General features: G+C 40.6%; 2 protein-coding genes across 9 annotated transcripts in view; one reads left to right on the top strand and one right to left on the bottom strand.

Annotated features, from left to right (window-relative positions):
- The window catches only part of aknad1 (AKNA domain containing 1), a 12,079-nt gene extending 7,376 nt beyond the window's left edge, over positions 1–4,703 (bottom strand). For all 3 annotated transcript variants that reach the window (XM_013911827.1, XM_013911828.1, XM_013911830.1), the window contains exons 1-5: positions 4,243–4,703; positions 2,844–3,053; positions 1,201–2,273; positions 987–1,061; positions 775–886 (exon numbers count right to left, since the gene is read on the bottom strand). In XM_013911827.1, coding sequence (XP_013767281.1) covers positions 775–886; positions 987–1,061; positions 1,201–2,273; positions 2,844–3,048 — 1,465 coding nt within the window. In that variant the 5' untranslated portion in view covers positions 3,049–3,053; positions 4,243–4,703. The remainder of the gene's footprint in view (positions 1–774; positions 887–986; positions 1,062–1,200; positions 2,274–2,843; positions 3,054–4,242) is intronic.
- An 89-nt stretch (positions 4,704–4,792) lies between these two features.
- Positions 4,793–15,385, top strand: gpsm2 (G protein signaling modulator 2). Of its 6 annotated transcripts, XM_005721202.2 has the most exons (16): positions 4,793–5,040; positions 5,778–5,816; positions 8,137–8,483; positions 10,792–11,013; positions 11,102–11,237; positions 11,352–11,491; positions 11,634–11,757; positions 11,873–11,988; positions 12,328–12,483; positions 12,578–12,686; positions 12,843–12,972; positions 13,065–13,141; positions 13,258–13,446; positions 13,570–13,729; positions 13,817–14,007; positions 14,413–15,385. In XM_005721202.2, exons 3-16 carry the CDS (start codon positions 8,419–8,421, stop codon positions 14,587–14,589), a joined length of 1,992 nt encoding a protein of 663 aa, XP_005721259.1. In that variant the 5' UTR covers positions 4,793–5,040; positions 5,778–5,816; positions 8,137–8,418; the 3' UTR covers positions 14,590–15,385. The 6 variants fall into 6 exon arrangements, with proteins under 6 accessions (XP_005721259.1, XP_005721262.1, XP_005721260.1 ...); XM_005721205.2 differs by lacking the exon at positions 8,137–8,483; XM_005721203.1 differs by lacking the exons at positions 4,793–5,040; positions 5,778–5,816 and adding an exon at positions 7,578–7,636.
- The last annotated feature ends 1,208 nt before the right edge of the window (positions 15,386–16,593 follow it).

Below are 16,593 nucleotides of genomic sequence, written 5' to 3' on the forward strand. Positions count from 1 at the left end.
TTAACATTTAGATTTAATATTTAACATTTGATGAAAAGTTACAAATATTTTACTAAATGTTGTAAAAAATTACTCGAAAAAATATGTTTTTGTAAGGTTTTGAGCTAAATGTGGAAAAATGTTGCCGTTAATTTCAGCATGTTTCACTTTACAAACGGCGCCCCATAAACAGCAGTATCTGTAAACAGCTTCAATCACCACAGCCAGGCTGAGCAGCTGCAGCCGTGCTCACAGCCAGCAGCTGGTTACTCTAACAGAATGGCCTTTTAAAATGAATAAAAAGCGCAAACACACCATGGCACATTTCATTTCTGTAGTATTAACTCTTAACTGTCTGCGTCTTATAGCTGGACAGGAGCCACACACCGACTGTATGGAGGGATCAGAATGAATGTGAAGCATTTTGCTCTTCTATGTATGCAAAATATTTGTGAGGCACCACAAAACTAAGGCAGAATACTGGATTCAATAAAATACTCAATCTATTTTCCAGCTAAAATGACAACAAACTGGAGAGCAGCTGCCGGCCTGAGCACAACATGCCTTTAACGTAGTGTTTAACTCGACTTTCTGATCATTCGGTGTTTAAATAAAGATACACAGGCCTGGTTTGTTATAAATATTCAGTTATTTTTTCAATGTCATTAAAAGGTTTCATTAAAAAATGTGTCATCTAAACTGATCACTCTCTGAGGAATCCAGTCAGACTTTATTTTCATGTAGTAGAAGGAAGTTAACCTTTCATGATATCAGATGTCGGACACGGAGCCATACCTGATGAGGGAAGATGAGGAGCTTTGTATCCAAGATGGCTCAGCTCAGCTAACTGCCCCTGATCTTCATCATCCTCCTCTAAATAAAGCATGAGTTCTGAGGAGAGCTGATTCTGTGAAAAGCAATAAATACCTTTGTATCTTACATTTGAAATGTAACTAATTTAACACAGGCCTGTGTGAATTACACCAAGAAGAAACCTTAGAACTCACACTGGTTCCTAGTCTCATCTGATCAATGAGGTTCTCTGCCTCTGCGTATTTGGTGAGTAATTTATCATATTCAGCCTAAAGAAAATAGAGAGGATGGATGTTACAGCTCTATCTAAGAAAACAGTAATGCAATGATGACAGAAAATATCAGCTAAAGAAACTGAAAGTCTAAGGTTCATTTGCAATGCAAAGATATGATCTGAATGCTTTCTACCTGCAGATGGTGCACCAGTGCAGGAGGAGTGTGCTTTTCTTCATCTTTAAAGACATTAGCTTTCCCAGCTGGCAGGACTGAGTCCTCCAAGACTCTGCTGATCACCTCTAACATGCCTGGGGAAGACTGAGCTCTGTGAATGGTGCTAGGACACTGAGGAAGTGATCTGGCTGGGGTTTTGGGGATTTTCACTTTAGGGGCAACCTTGGAGAAGTCGGGGAGCGGGTAATGGACTTGGCCTTGGCCATACTTCATCTCGCTGAAGGATCTTGTACGCACCAGAGGAACTCTCTGAAGCTGCTCTTCCTCCTCATCTGCTTTGACCTGCTTTACTTCATCTGCACTGAAATCCCCAATGCTCTGCTTAGAATCTGTACTTTCAGAGTTGGACATGCTGTTTGCACAAGCACCAGATGTGAAAGTAGGAGTCTTCTTTTCTACCTGCTCTTCTGAACTTGCTTTTTTTGATGCAGCATTACTCTTTTCATCTGAGCTCTCTGTGTGGTTATTATTCACTGCTTTGCTGTTGTGTGTTGGAGCCTGGCTAAAAACACTGTCGTCTGCACTCTCCAACAGGGACACCTCTGGCAGGGTCTCTGCCTCGATCAGCCTACCCAACCGCAGCAATTCCTCGTGGGAGAAGTGCCGCAGCAATAACTGGTTAATGTCTGCAGCACCAGGATGCGGTCCACCAAGCTCACTTTGCTTGGAAGCATCAAAAACGTTGTCCTGCTTTGTGCTGATATCTTCTTGCACCAATTCAAGCTGACCAGAAAGATCAGGACTTGTATGAACAGTGTGTCCTCCATCAGAGCTAATGTTTCCCTCAGAAGAATCTTTCTTTTTGAAGTAAGGGCTTCCAATGTTGCCATCATATGGCAAGTCCTCCTGATCCTCATCACTGGTATTTTGTCCAGTGTCCTCACTTCCCTGCTTATCTTGCATGGTGTTTGATCTTTGGGAAGACACATGTAAGAGATTTCTCTTGGAACTGCTCTCTAGAACCCTCCCGCTCAGACTGCCCACACTGCTCTCTGAGGAGGAGTCATCCAAGCCAGACAGCTCCGCGTCCCCTGCAAATTAAAAACCCAAATACCATGAAAACCTAATTACAGGGTCATGTTGATTCCATTAAATTAGGTTGTTGTGACTTTTAAGGCTAATGGTGGTGACTGACTGGTGGTGGTCAGAGGGCCCGGTGGCGCCAGTGTCCGGCAGCCTCGCCTCTGTCAGTGCGCCCCAGGGCAGCTGTGGCTACAACGTAGCTTACCATTGCCAGTGTGTGAATGTGTGTGTGAATAGGTGAATGACTGAATGTAGTGTAAAGCGCTTTGGGGTCCTTAGAGACTGAGTAAAGCGCTATACAAATGCAGGCCATTTACCATTTGCAGGCCATTTAATGATGAGAGTGAAAACTAGCTCATGACTTTGCAAAAACAATATATATGTCATTGCATTTGTTTTGTCACACCTGAAGTGAGCAAAAAAACAAAGCAGATGTTTAACATTCTGCATGCCAAACTATTTATAATGATGTATTATTAAAAAAATTGTTTTAAGTAAACTTTTCATTTTATACGCACTAATTCACCGTAGTATACAAGAAAACTGACACAATAAACAACAGTGCCTGCATGTCTTACCACTAAGATGGATGCTTGCTTCAGAGGCAGCAGACTCTGCCTGGGACAGATGCAAGGCCAAAGAACTCTCCAGATCACTTAAGTGGAGACTTTCATCCTCACTGAGATCAACAAAGAAGCTCTGCTCGATGCATTTTTCCCACAGCACTACGGGTCTGTCCTCCCCCTGAACATCCTCATCCGACTCTCCCAGGTCTCCCTCCATGGACTCTGCAACAGAAAAATGGATGCACTGTTCAATATCTCCTTACCTCTGTTAAGAAAAAAGCAGGGTGAGAAAACTGAACGAAGCACCATTCATCTCTTAGCAACACAACCTGCAAAGTGACAACACTGGATCAAAAAGCACTAAGGTGTCAATTATTCAACAATCAATACAATGTGTGCACAGAAGATTGCGTGCTGCAAGGGTGTAAAATTTTTGAGTTAATTATATGCTTGGGTGAAACGTATTGTGTCTGTTTTGAGTGTCTGACAGCAGCAGAAGGCTTATAAATAAATATATAGATAAATATTTTTTAAAAAGTAATTCATCTATTTCATTCAGAAATAAATAATTTGTTTTAAATGGGTTCTTCCTTCATAAAATAGAAAAAATCCTTAGTTTTAGTATCTGTGACTTTGGTAAAAATTTAGATACAATGTGGCTGATGAGGCACTGATGGACGTGAATACTGACATTTTTAGATGTGCACAAGACTGTCAGTCAACTGCTTTCTAAAAGCTGTGTTTTCAATATAAAACCTGTACTGATTTTCCTAAATCTTACATCTGACACATGCCCTCCATACAATAATAATAATTTAAAAGACTAAATCTAACACTGAAACTATTAAAAGCTAAACTATATAAATACACTCTGTGAACTAAACCGAATTAAAAACAAAAAATCAAATTAAATAAAACCCTAATTAGAAAATACAATATCATAACGACTCTGCTGTGTAGCCCCTGACCCTCTGAACCAAGAAAGAAACACTATTCTAAAACAAAAGTGTCTTTGTCATAATATAAAACTATTATCTATACAAAACAAGTTGTAAAATACATTTTGCAACACACAGGAATCTGTTAATACTGCACATCATTAATATAGAGTTAAATATACCTATATAATACCCTGATATGATATTTCAATAGCTTATAAGTTTTTGCATGTATGTTAACAAAATCTGTCATGTGATATATGTATTCAGGTACTTGATACCATAATCGTAATAACTACATTTCATAAGAGTAGTGGAGCAAAAGTATATAAAGTACATATATCTCCTACTACAAGTTAGATGTGAGTGTTACCAAACACGTTTAAGCGTCTGTACTGTTTCTGCATGTAAGTCTGAGCTGTATTTCAGTGACATAGTACTACTGAAATGCTTTGCTGGCCGTGGTTACTTACCTTGGTTGTGTTCAGCCGGCTGGTTCTTCTTCAGCAGTGTGCCATTACCTTTAAGTTGATCCCGGTCTCGAAACTAGCAGCGATGGTTTAATATCTCCCCCATCTTTCTTGACATATGCCTTCCTGAACAGGTTTTTTGTGGCATCATTAATAATGGATAAAAGGCAGCGCTGAACGTCTGGACCCGCGGTGACAGCAGCATGCATGACAACTAGCGGGGTCTCGTTGCTAGGTAACGGTGCTGAAACCTCCTCCAAAAGGCTGCTAGCAAGTGACAGTTTTGGGCTATTGGCCATTACATACTTATTCTCTTTTTAAAAATAAGTATGGGAATGTGCAGACTTTCACCCTCCTAAATAATAATACACAGTGCCGAAGCCCCACAAGTGTGCACGCTGAAAGCCAAGGCGTGTCAAACTTTCAAACATAATAAAGCTCGTGCTTGTCTCAGCTACATTATCACAAAAACGTCACCCTTCTTCATTCAAATGTGTTCGTCCAATGAATTTTCTGCAGGGGCGTGACTAAATTTGAATGCCGCTCTCTGATTGGCTACTTGACGAAAACACACAAAGCTAGTGCACCCGCAAAGGGGTTTCTTCATATTTATCGAAGTTAAATCGAAGTTTTTACCGAAGTTGGAGGATAATGTAGCCGTAGGCTGAATATAGTGCAGCTTATTGTTATATTACAGGCGTCCACTTTTTTTTCTCCCCGTAAACGCACCCATGTTTTTAAACTCGTGAGAAACTAAAGAAAAGAAGACAAGTCACCTTTGTTCGAGCTGGATCGCCTAACGTAAGTTTAGCAGCTAACAGGCTAACGGTGCTAGTCTTTGGCTGGATGTTGGTTCAGATGTGTGAATGAATTAACTGGTTATGAATAAAGCTAAAGAGACAGCCGTAAGATGAACTCATTTGGGACACCACAGCCCTGACAGTGGTGTCCATAATGCGAAGTAGTTTCTTCACTTTAAAGTAGTTATCACTGGAGCTGATATTAAAATGCTATAGATGAATTGTCACCATCAGTGTAGTGTAGGGCATAGATTTACTGTTTGTTATGTAGTATATAATTTGGTATAGGCTATAGTGTATTGCTAACAAGTGTTATACTTGTGCAGATGGTTTATATAGCATGATTATGACCACTTTTATCGTACATAATTCATTTCTTACCGTAGTTGCACTCATGTTAGTGTAGTAATGGTCATGAGAGCATGCACTCAAACGCACAGTCTTGTATACCTCTACATCTGATTGTATTGTTATTACTATACGGTGTATAAAATATATACCCAGTTGCCAGCATATTAGGTGCACTTAACTGTAACAAGTGCAACCGGCTTTTTGTTTATTTAGTCTATCCTTTAGGTAGGTGTAGCTGTGTGCATGTCATCAAGAGCATGGAATTCAATATTTAATGTAGTCTGTATTTAGCCATGTTTTAATATTAAAAAAAATTGAATAGCCAGAATTGCAACACATGCTTATGAACTTTGAGGTTATTTATGGTTGTAAAATTGTTTCTTCCAGGCTTCCCAGATTTCCTGTTCCTGTGTGGAAGAATTACCGGTCAGTATCCCAGTACTTAACTTTTGTTTTGGTGTGGGGGTTTTTTGCTGCCTCATGGTGTGATGCCAAGTGGTGCTTCCATATTTAGGTTTTGTTGTCAGAGGCAGTAGTCATTTTAGAGCATCAAAACACAGAAAATAGCTCACATGTGTTGTGTGTTAAGGATGAAATCATGTTCTTGTTTGTGACTCAAAAAGGAGTCGGCGATTAGCTCCCGTGAAGCTGTCATTAAAAACGGCATCTTTATTTTTCTTTCTTTGGACCTTTATGCATCAGTAACTTTTCTCTGTTTCACTTTTGTTCATGCACACTGTAGTTTTATGAGCCAGACAGAGTTCTCAGAAACACACCCAGATGGCATACGGTGTTGGAAAAAGCTGCAAGGATGTTGGCACAAAACAGTCAACCATTATATTAATATGCAGGAACATGTACGGCAAAGCTCCCAAAGCTCTGGGCATTAGTCACAACCATTTACAGCATTTACAGAGCAGCAGGAATAACAGGATTGTCAAAAAGTTGACTCCACCAACTATATATATATATATATATACATACATACATATATATACGTATGTATGTATATATATGTATGTATGTATATACATATGCAAGTTACAGGGCAGAGTTTGAGAGAGATTTGCTGTTATTTAGCTGTCATTAAAAACTGCAAAATATTGAAATCTCTTAAAAACTTTTAAAACTAAATATTATAATGTTATTATGTTATTATGTTGTTATTTAGTAGACAAATAACAAACAAGATTAGAGTCGGTACACTGGACTTGTCTGAGAAGTCAGAAAGTAATCCAACGTAACATTCACCACAATAACTAATTTTCTATTTAGGATTTTAAGTAAATAACTGTAACCTGTCATCTTAATAAAGAATTATGTATAATTATTGTCCTTCACTATTTCATTCAGTTTTTTTGCAAAATGGTAAATTTGAATATTCTTGAATAATAACAAAAATTACATTTTAGCTAGAAAAGCTAAAAAAAAAAAAGAGGCTTTGCACATAGTAGTGGATTTAATATAACAGAAATATAAAAATGTTTTGGTAACTAACAATTTAATTAAGGGCAGTGTGGCATTAACCTTCCATTGGGTGGTTGGATACGTTTGTTAAGCACTGTATGTGCAGCATAGATTTTTTTCAGTTTTACTGCATTGCACCTTAGAGATTTTTGTCTTTAATCTCAATTGAAAATTGAATTGAAGTGATGGGAAATGTTTCTTGTTATCAAAGCACCTGTTTGCGCTGCTGTGGGTCTAATGATTAACTCTAATACGTAACAAGAGGAACAGTTTATTAATTAAAGTTCCTGATATTAGGTTTTTGCGAATATTGGCTTCCTTGTTATGTATGGATTTGTAAACTTAGTAAGCAATATTACCTAATATAATATAATGTTTCATTGACTGTAAAATAGCACTCATCAATCACGTAATCTAATTATAATCATGACCATTCTCAGTTGTTACTACCATCCTGATCACTTCTTCATTTTGGGGTTTTTAATTTGAGCCAGCTTATCTTTGATGTAGCTGAACAAATGCTCTGTTGGAAACAAATAATCACTCATTATGGCTTCAGCTGCCAATATAATAGAGATAGGCCACCTACTGCATGTCTGTCTTGTAATTTAGTTGCTATTTAACATAAAGATGTAACCCAGTTTGCAAATAACTGGCCTGCCCCATTTCCCATATTGTGTGTGTGTGTCTGTGTGTGTGTGTGCGTTCAGGGGCGGGGCTGACGGTTTAAACTTGGGGAGCTAATGGGTGTGGCAAGAATGACCTCATGCTGAAATTAGGTAATGGCTGGTTTAGATTTTTACTTGAAGCAGTCTCTACTTTCCATGTAGCACGCTTATTGCCGTCCTTTCCTTTGGTGGAGGTAGCGTACATGCAGCAAGTCTCTCTGCTTTTTCCCAGATTTTCAGTTTACCTTGTTTTTTGGGGGAGGTTTTTTTGGGTTTGTTTGTTTTTTAAACCAATCATGCAGCAGGTTTCTGGTTGCTATTTCTTTCTTTTCAGCTACTTCCTAGGCCATGATTTCCATTCACGCACACTGTAGATATTTTTTCCTCTTGCTTTGCTATACCTGTGGAGCACACAACCTCTCCAAGCCTGGGTGAAGTCCCCGTCCATCCTAGAAGATTGACAGTTTGGCTGGCCCCGTGCATTCATTTCCGCCCCACTCTCCCGCTTCTTGCTTACCCCGCTTGTTCACGCTGCTGTTTGGTTGGTGTTGCCATGGCACCGTGCAGCCAGAAAGAGGCTTCACATGCAGCATCTTGTGTTCTCTTCACAGAGGGCCGCTAACAAGCGATTGAGGGCCAGTGACGCAAAACACACATTACACGAAAGCAGCTGTGTGGACTGACGCTCAGGATTCTGCAGCTTTAACAGTCGTGGGTTTACCTTCCCCTGTCAACATTCAGCAGAGGGACTGCTGCAGACTCGAACACATTGGGTGACCATTCGGTTCACCGAAGAGTTTTTTAGTTTTTTTTTTCCTCTCAGAGTCTTGGTGCTAAACGCAACCATTTTTTCGGGAACGAAACTGGGATTTTCCCTCATATTATGCACTTCAATGGATACAGGTGGCTCAGTGGTTAGCACGCGTGCTGAGGAACAGTCCTTTCACGTTCGCTACAGGTAGGACTTTTGTCTTTTCACTAAAGTGTAGTTAGAGTGTAGAAAGTGTGATTGCTTTCCCAGTCTCTAGTTTCAGATGGAGTGTTGGTGAAGTGTTTTGTTGATGCCTAAGAGGAGCAATGCTATTTATAGTCATTGAAATATTTGTAATGTAAGATGTTTCACGTACCCAGTTGAAGAAGTGACGCTATGTTTAGTATTGAAGCTTAAGTTAAATGATAGACTGGAGGAATCATTTCACACTGTGGTCTGGGACTTTGTTGACTAAGGCAGGTAAGTTTTCTTTAAAAAAAAAAAAGGGGGGAGCATCTTGCAGCTGTCCTTACATTGCCAGGTAAAGCACTCGGGTAGCAGATGTGACCTGCCAACCACATAAAGACCTGCGCCCGCCAGCTTCAATATTTAAACAAGCCCTGAAATATTCATCATTGCTCCCTGTGTTTATGTCCACATGCGTGTCCATTTTATTTAGATAGCTTAGGCGTGTGTTTGGTAAGAGGGTGGATTATTTTTACAATACTGGCTAGATTGTTGACATCAGTAAATTTATTCCACCTAGAGGTGCACAAATATATATCGAACAAACAGCTTTGTTTGACTGGCATTGGCTAATCAGCAAATAAGACATTGTGCAGATACAGATTTTATTTGTCATAATGAATTATTTGTGTGCTTGGAACAAAAAGGGGAATAGATATCAAAAACAAAATAAACATTTTTACTTGGTAGTGGTGAAATAGTTATTTTAAACACTGGTATCAGCGCAGAATTTCACCCGTTCATCAGTGCATCCCTAATTCCATTACACGTCGCTACAGACTCTGTTTGTCTGACAGATCTAATCAATCTGTACAGCACTCACCGGCTTTGTAATCTCTCAGGTGCATACTCTACAGCCGTAATCTCAGGTGACCAGGTCACCAGGAGAGCGGGGTTGGGACGAAAGATAAGCAGATTAGCCGAGAAAACGCTGATAGAGCAGTTTCCTTGCTGGCAGGCATTGGAAGTTAATGCTGTGACAACATCACACGCGTCTCCTTGAAGGTTTTCCAGTGCGTGATGCTAAATTAGCTCTGTGACGTCAGATGAATTATGGTTTTGATATTACCTAGGACAAATGCAGTTTAGTTTTTAGGGCATTTTTGTATTTAAAAGAGAAAAAAAAATCTTTTCAACACGAAGTTGGTCTAAGGTAATCTCTCCATGCTTCGGAGAAAGAGAAGGAGCTGCAGCCTGGAGGTTTTTCCAGTGGATACCTCAGTAGATGCCTCTCAGATGTTCCATGTGCTGCTGCTGTTGTTGTAAGACACAAAAAGCCAGCAGGTAGGCTAGCATTTGCCTCAGCTAGAGTGTTAAATGATAGTGTTAACGTGGCAGTAAACACAAAGTAAGCTCTTTAATATAAGGCCTAAGGCCGCTGCGCTGAGCTCTATTGAACTTTATTGTTCTTACACCATGTTTGCCTTTGTTCTCAAATTATAGCCTAGCTGGATGGTGAGACAAGCTGTTTGGTGTTTTTGCGTCATTTCTGGGTCTGTTTTTGCGAGCTTTCAGATAACCATAGGGTGGTTACAGGAGGAAATCTTGTTATACAAACTGAATAGATTTTTTTGTTAAGCCATTATGTCACTAACAGTACAGTTTCCTGAAAAACAAAGTTGGTTTATCTGACAGTTTTTGCTAAGCACAAATATGCCACTAAATTTGCCTTCACAGCCACTGACTGACACTCTTTTCATCTGGCTTAAAACATTTAAACCCCATGAGTGTTTGTTACAGACATTCATGTATTTGCTGTACTTCAAAAACAAATTTATTGGGTGTTTTGATTTTATTTCTTTTGAAGAAGTATACAGATGTCCAATGTTGGTTGCTGGGAATCAAACATTTTGCTTTCACAAGCAATATTTTAGGAAATTTAAGGTTGTTTTTTTTATCTTTGCCAGCAAAGATCTTTTAAATGATCTGTTATAAGGTGTTTAAAGTTCTAAAGCAACAGCAGCAAACATTACAAATACTGAATATCAAAGGTTCAGTTTTGGTTCAGCTGATTGGAAAAGGAACCTGCTTTGCTTTCTGGGGTAGGTCAAAAGGATGTGAGATCTACTATAATAAACACGCTCTATTGTTTTCTGTAGATGGAAGGAAGTGGCTAAACATTCCTACTTGCTGAAAGCCTTTGCTTCGAAGGACGTTTTGTTTTTCAGTCGTGGACGGAGCCATTTGGCTGTCGATTAGAGGACGAGGAGATTTTAGAGTTTATGTTTTTGAAGAAGAGAAGTCCAGACTGTGCTCCTCTCTTCTTTAGGATGGAGGTGTCCTGCCTGGAGCTGGCGCTGGAGGGTGAGCGCCTCTGTAAGGTGGGTGACTACAAAGCAGGCGTCTCCTTTTTTGAAGCTGCCATCCAAGTGGGCACAGAGGACCTCCAGGTGCTCAGTGCCATCTACAGCCAGCTTGGAAATGCCTACTTCCACCTGCACGACTATGCCAAGGCCTTGGAGTTCCACCGGCACGATCTCACCTTGACGAGGTTGGACACATGAGAAACAGCTCTGTAAAAGGCCCTGCTGAGTGCAGCACAATGTTTATTTATTAACAGCGTGACGTGTCTTGTTCAGGACAATTGGCGACCTGGTCGGAGAGGCCAAAGCCAGCGGTAACCTCGGCAACACATTGAAGGTGCTGGGTCGGTTCGATGAGGCTGTGGTTTGCTGTCAGAGGCACTTGGACATAGCCAGAGACATGAATGACAAGGTGAGGCAACGTATTCGAGAAAATAAGCAATAAAGAATAAAAGTCAGATATTTGTATTCATGTATTTGAGAGTTTCAGAAGAAAGTGATCTTCACCACTCGTGTTTCCGGTTAGGTGGGGCAAGCGAGGGCACTCTATAATTTTGGGAATGTGTACCATGCCAAAGGCAAAAGTATCTGCTGGAGCGGAGCTGAGCCCGGAGATTTCCCAGAAGATGTCATGATGGCACTGAGGAAAGCAGCAGAGTACTATGAGTAAGAAGGAGAGCGTGTGATTTAATCAGAGTCATTTAACATTAGAAATAACAAGTTCTGTTACTTCGACTGTTGTGTCAAGTATCCAGTGTATTACAAAGCGAGCTGCTGGCTGACCGTTTGATTGCATATGCATTGTCAGGGCAAACTTGGCGATAGTGAAGGAGCTTGGAGATCGAGCTGCTCAGGGTCGAACTTATGGCAACCTTGGCAACACACACTACCTGCTGGGAAACTTTTGCAAAGCTGTAGCTTCTCATGAACAGGTGAGGGTGTCTTTTGGTAAGGAGTTCACAAGCATCCATGATGATGTTTTCTTTTAGTAAGTTACTTATTACGCCTTTTTAAATACAATGTTAAAATTCAGTGTTTCTGTTTCAGCGTTTGCTCATTGCTAAGGAGTTTGGGGATCGATCAGCAGAGAGGCGGGCTTACTGCAACTTGGGGAATGCGTATATCTTTTTGGGGGAATTTGAAGTGGCAGCTGAACATTACAAGTAAGCCACACCTACATATGTGTATTAATGTTTGTTGTGGTTGGCCGCATTTGGTCTCTAGGCATGTGTGACTGGATCCTTAATCACTTGATCCTACATTGTCTCCATGATTGTCTCATGTCCCCCCCCAAAAAAGAGGAAATTGAATTATCAAATAACTGTAACATTTTTAGACTCTTTTCCTTACACAATAGTGGCAATATCTAAAATTCTATCATTGTATTTATGCATTATATTATGTTCCTATGAGCTCCTTCTGGGAAAGCAGGCCTGTATTGTATGAAGAAAACATAAAGCCAGTGTCCATTGTTTGAAGCATCTTGTCTGATTGCTTGTTAGGAAGACACTGCAGTTGGCGAGGCAGTTAAAGGACCGAGCCGTGGAAGCTCAGGCCTGCTACAGTCTCGGCAACACCTACACACTTCTGCAGGACTATGAGAGAGCCATAGACTATCACCTCAAACATCTCATCATAGCTCAAGACCTCAATGACAGGTACAGATGCAAACACAAGGTTTTATGATGCTTCTTTTGACGTAACTATGCCACAGTTAAATGGTATTTACTTATGTATGGTTTCATTCTGTAGGATTGGTGAGGGCCGTGCGTGCTGGAGTCTTGGAAATGCCTACACTGCACTGGGAAACCATGACCAAGCCATGCACTTTGCTGAGAAACACCTGGAGATCTGCAGAGAGGTATGCACTGCTCATACTATCTTCACAGCAAAGCATTTCAGAAGTACTCAAAGCAAACTTATTAAGAACAGATACAGAAATCCTTCAGCAGTAAAATTAACAGTTGGTTTGTTCCTTCTGTTTTTTTGTTGTTGTTGTTGTTGTTGTTGTTTTCAGACTGGAGACAGAAGCGGGGAGCTGACAGCTCGTATGAATGTATCTGATCTCCAGACACTTTTGGGTTTGAGCTACAGCACAAATACCTCCACTGTTTCCGAAAATAAGGATATCGACTACAGCCTGCACGGTAAAAACTGTGTGACCTTCCCTATGCCCCTTGCTATAATATTTCAGATGCTTTGAATGTGTAGATTACGTAACATTGTTATTGTTTTACAGGAGCCAGGCCCAGGATGAGCAAACGACACAGCATGGAGAACCTGGAGCTGGTGAAGCTCACTCCAGACAAAGTAAATGTAAGAACTGCTCCACTGTACTGCTCTGCTCACACCTCATCTACAAGAAGGGCTTCTTGTTACATCACCCTTTGCTATTGAAATTGTGATGATTGTGATCCATTTCTGTGCTGAAGGGTCAAAAGTGGAACAGCGACATCTTGACCAAACAGTCCAAACCCTCGCTGGCTAAGAGCTCCTCCAAGCTCTTCTTTGTTGGCCGTCTGCGAGGGAAGAAGTACAAGTCTGGCGGCTCCAGTAAGGTCCTCCAGGACACCAGCAATACCCTGGATACCAGTCAGCCACCTGCACAGGGACCACAAAAGGTACGCAGACCTGGGGAATTCATTTGAAGATCACTCAGAGAGCACTCATGTATTCAAGATCAAACAACTTTTGCTGTTTTATTTTTATTTATTTTTTTCAAGTTGTTTGTTTTTGTTTTCCAGCGACTCAGCCCCGACATGCTCGGAGACGACGGTTTCTTTGACCTGCTGAGCCGATTCCAGAGCAACCGCATGGATGACCAGCGATGTTCGATACAGGACCGAGGCAGCAGGTTATCGCTAAACAGCGGCCCAGAGTCGCCTCCCAGGACCATCAGGAAATGTAGGTCCATGCAATCCACCCACACAAAAAATATAACCACTGTTAAAATAATTTATAATTTGCGTACTTATTTATTTTCATTTGTAGCCATGTCAGAGTCTGCCAATGTGTCAGGCGCTCAGGGCAGGCGCTTAGAGGAGTCATCAGCAGCAGGGGGGAGCCTGCCAGGACTCAGGCTCAACCAAAACAGCAACCAGGCCGTGCTCAGCCACCTGATGGCCAACGCTGACAGCGCTGAGCCTGATGATGACTTCTTTGATATGCTTGTCAAGTGCCAGGTAACAGAAAGAGCATAGTTTACTGAAGTTTCCTAATACACATTTATATAGTGCTGGGTGGGCACACTTGATATTCAAACACCGGTATAAACAGAAATATTTTAGCTCCTATTTAAAATAATTGTGTAGTTAAAGAGTCCCAGCAGTGGCATCCATCCTATACAAGAATGATGTTTTTGAAGTGGATGCTGAAGGTAACAGGAAGCCAGTGTAACATAAGTAGAAGAGTGATGTCTGTTTGTTGTAGCCAGAGGTCAGGAGGCAGGATTCTTATTACCTTGCAAGAGATCAGCTGCACAAAGGAGCAAAGTATATTACAAAGAAAAAAGTTAGAAACAAGATTATAAACATCCTGTTACTCAGACATCAAAGTCATACTCTTTGCTTTCACCGTATTCCTTCCAGGGCTCCCGTTTGGATGACCAGCGGTGTGCTCCTCCCCCTCCTCCAGTCCGAGGGCCCACCGTACCAGATGAGGACTTCTTCAGCCTCATCATGCGGTCGCAGGCCAAACGAATGGACGAACAACGCGTCACCCTGCCTTCTGCTGCAAACGCTGCATCTAGGCCAAGCTCCAACTAAACAAAGCACTAAAGGGACTGTGAGGTCTTTTGTTTAATGAAGGTGTGGACAGTATCGTGATGGACCAGTGATCACTTCCTTGTCCTTTAGGACAACACATAGCATTATCATGCAGTTGACAGTATGGGGGGGAGCGGGGGAACTCAGATTAACAAGGACTTTTCGCACAGCTTGTACAAAGATGAACTCAGAGTAGCATCAGGGACAAAAGTGTTTTTTTAATAATTGTTTTTAATAATTCTGTACTGCTGCATACTCTCACTTCACCCTGTGTATTTTTAAATACACCACTGCAGGTATGTTTGTATTTATTGTTCTTGTCCCATGAACTGCCGTCCCACTGCTATGAAGTAGTAGAGGTATACTCATAGTGGTGTTTTAAATCACTCTTTTCATGTATTACAGCCCTTTACAGATGTGGCATACATGGCAGTGTGCGTGTCTTGTGCGTGTCTGTTTGATGTGATTTCATGGAGTTTCTGAGTTGTGCCATGTTGAAAGTAAAATGTAAATGTTTGAAGGTGTGATCTGTTCTGATTTCTGTGGAAACTTTTCATGAAAAAGTGACCATGGTGCTTTATGAATCTCATTGAGAAGAGTGTGTGTCTGAAAAGGGTTTTTGTTTGTATGAGGTTTTTGTTTGAGTTAAGTTCCTGAAGTCGCACAGGAGGCACTTACAAAAGCTACTATGAGCAAACTGATAAAGTATGGATTTAACCCATGTACAGTCCGTGTCTCTTACCCTTTTGTACTAAATACTATGAGTTCAGAGGAATAAAACATGTCTGTTCATGTAGCCATCGTGACTTATTTTAAAATGTTCAGCATCAAGTATTTAATCCAAAGAAGAAAAGCAAAACACAAAATGCAGAGTTTGTGTAAAAGACACTTTATTGAACGTACCAGCAGTCAGACTTCAGTTAGCTTGAACTCATCTGTCACTTTTAAAAACAAGGCTTAATACAAGAGCCACTAGCATTTCAAAAACAAACTAACTGTACATACATAAACACAACTGAAATAAATACATCTATGTACGTATTAGTTTGGCCTTCATTGTTAAAATAATATATACTATACATTAACATATAAACTTAAATATGCATCTCTGCAAGTAAGTCAATATTAGAAGACGATGTTAAAAGGACAAAGTGCGCAGGTTAAAATAAAAAATAAAATAATATGCATATGCCCCAAACACTGGTTCTAAATAAATATCAAAACACCCGTGCGTCCATCCAGATTCCATTGTGCATACGGTCAGACCCTTGTTTGGGGAAAAGACTGCCATCTACTGACATTACACACACACAGCAGTAGACAAGCCAAAGCTTTTGAGCACAGCCAAATCCAAACTGTATGCAAGGGCGCCCAACCAATAATCACATGCTGTACTTCCCTTTGATACTAACATAGTAACGAGCAAGCCACTGCAAAGACACCGGAACAGCTTCAGCGCAAAAAAAAAGAAAGAAAACAAAAAAACAAACACTGATTTTAAATTTAAACACACTAGCTCGTTTACACAGTTGGAGCTGCAGTAATACAGTGCATACAGTAATGTTAGACACCCCACGGGGAAGCACAAGATAGCCTGACTTCCATAGATTCGGCCTCCCGAGAGGAAAAGCTCACTACTGAAACACTGGAAAAACTACATTTTACATCAAATTTTTGTCTTTCTTAAACAATAGCAGCGTCTCACCAGCTGTAAAAAATAATGATATGCAAAAAGAGGAATGTATGATTCTCAAAATGACTTAACAAAATTTGATCTTAAAAAAAGGACCATTTTTTGATTTTTTGTTTTTTGTTATGGAAACTGAGAACTCAAGGAAGGCACCATCATGAACAAAGCACTCCTGTCCTGTCTCTCCTACTCATCCCTTTAGGAAAAAGGACATGCAGCAACTGATTGGTGTGAGCAGAGAGCAAAAACGCAGGGCGAAATACAGGACGAAGAACGACGAAGAATCCTGCAGTTTTACTCCTCAGTGTGGTGAT

This window comes from Pundamilia nyererei, unplaced genomic scaffold, assembly GCF_000239375.1.
Source record: "Pundamilia nyererei isolate P.nyererei 1_Seehausen unplaced genomic scaffold, PunNye1.0 scaffold00004, whole genome shotgun sequence".
NCBI classification, from domain to species: Eukaryota; Metazoa; Chordata; class Actinopteri; order Cichliformes; family Cichlidae; genus Pundamilia; species Pundamilia nyererei.

What these genes read in the sequence shown, in the direction of transcription:
- gpsm2 (XM_005721202.2), top strand. Translation starts at nt 8,419, where the DNA reads ATGGATACAGGTGGCTCAGTGGTTAGCACGCGTGCTGAGGAACAGTCC. An exon ending in CTGTAGCTTCTCATGAACAG is followed by an intron (nt 11,758 to 11,872) that starts GTGAGGGTGTCT and finishes TTTCTGTTTCAG; the next exon opens with CGTTTGCTCATTGCTAAGGA. An exon ending in ACCTGGAGATCTGCAGAGAG is followed by an intron (nt 12,687 to 12,842) that starts GTATGCACTGCT and finishes TGTTGTTTTCAG; the next exon opens with ACTGGAGACAGAAGCGGGGA.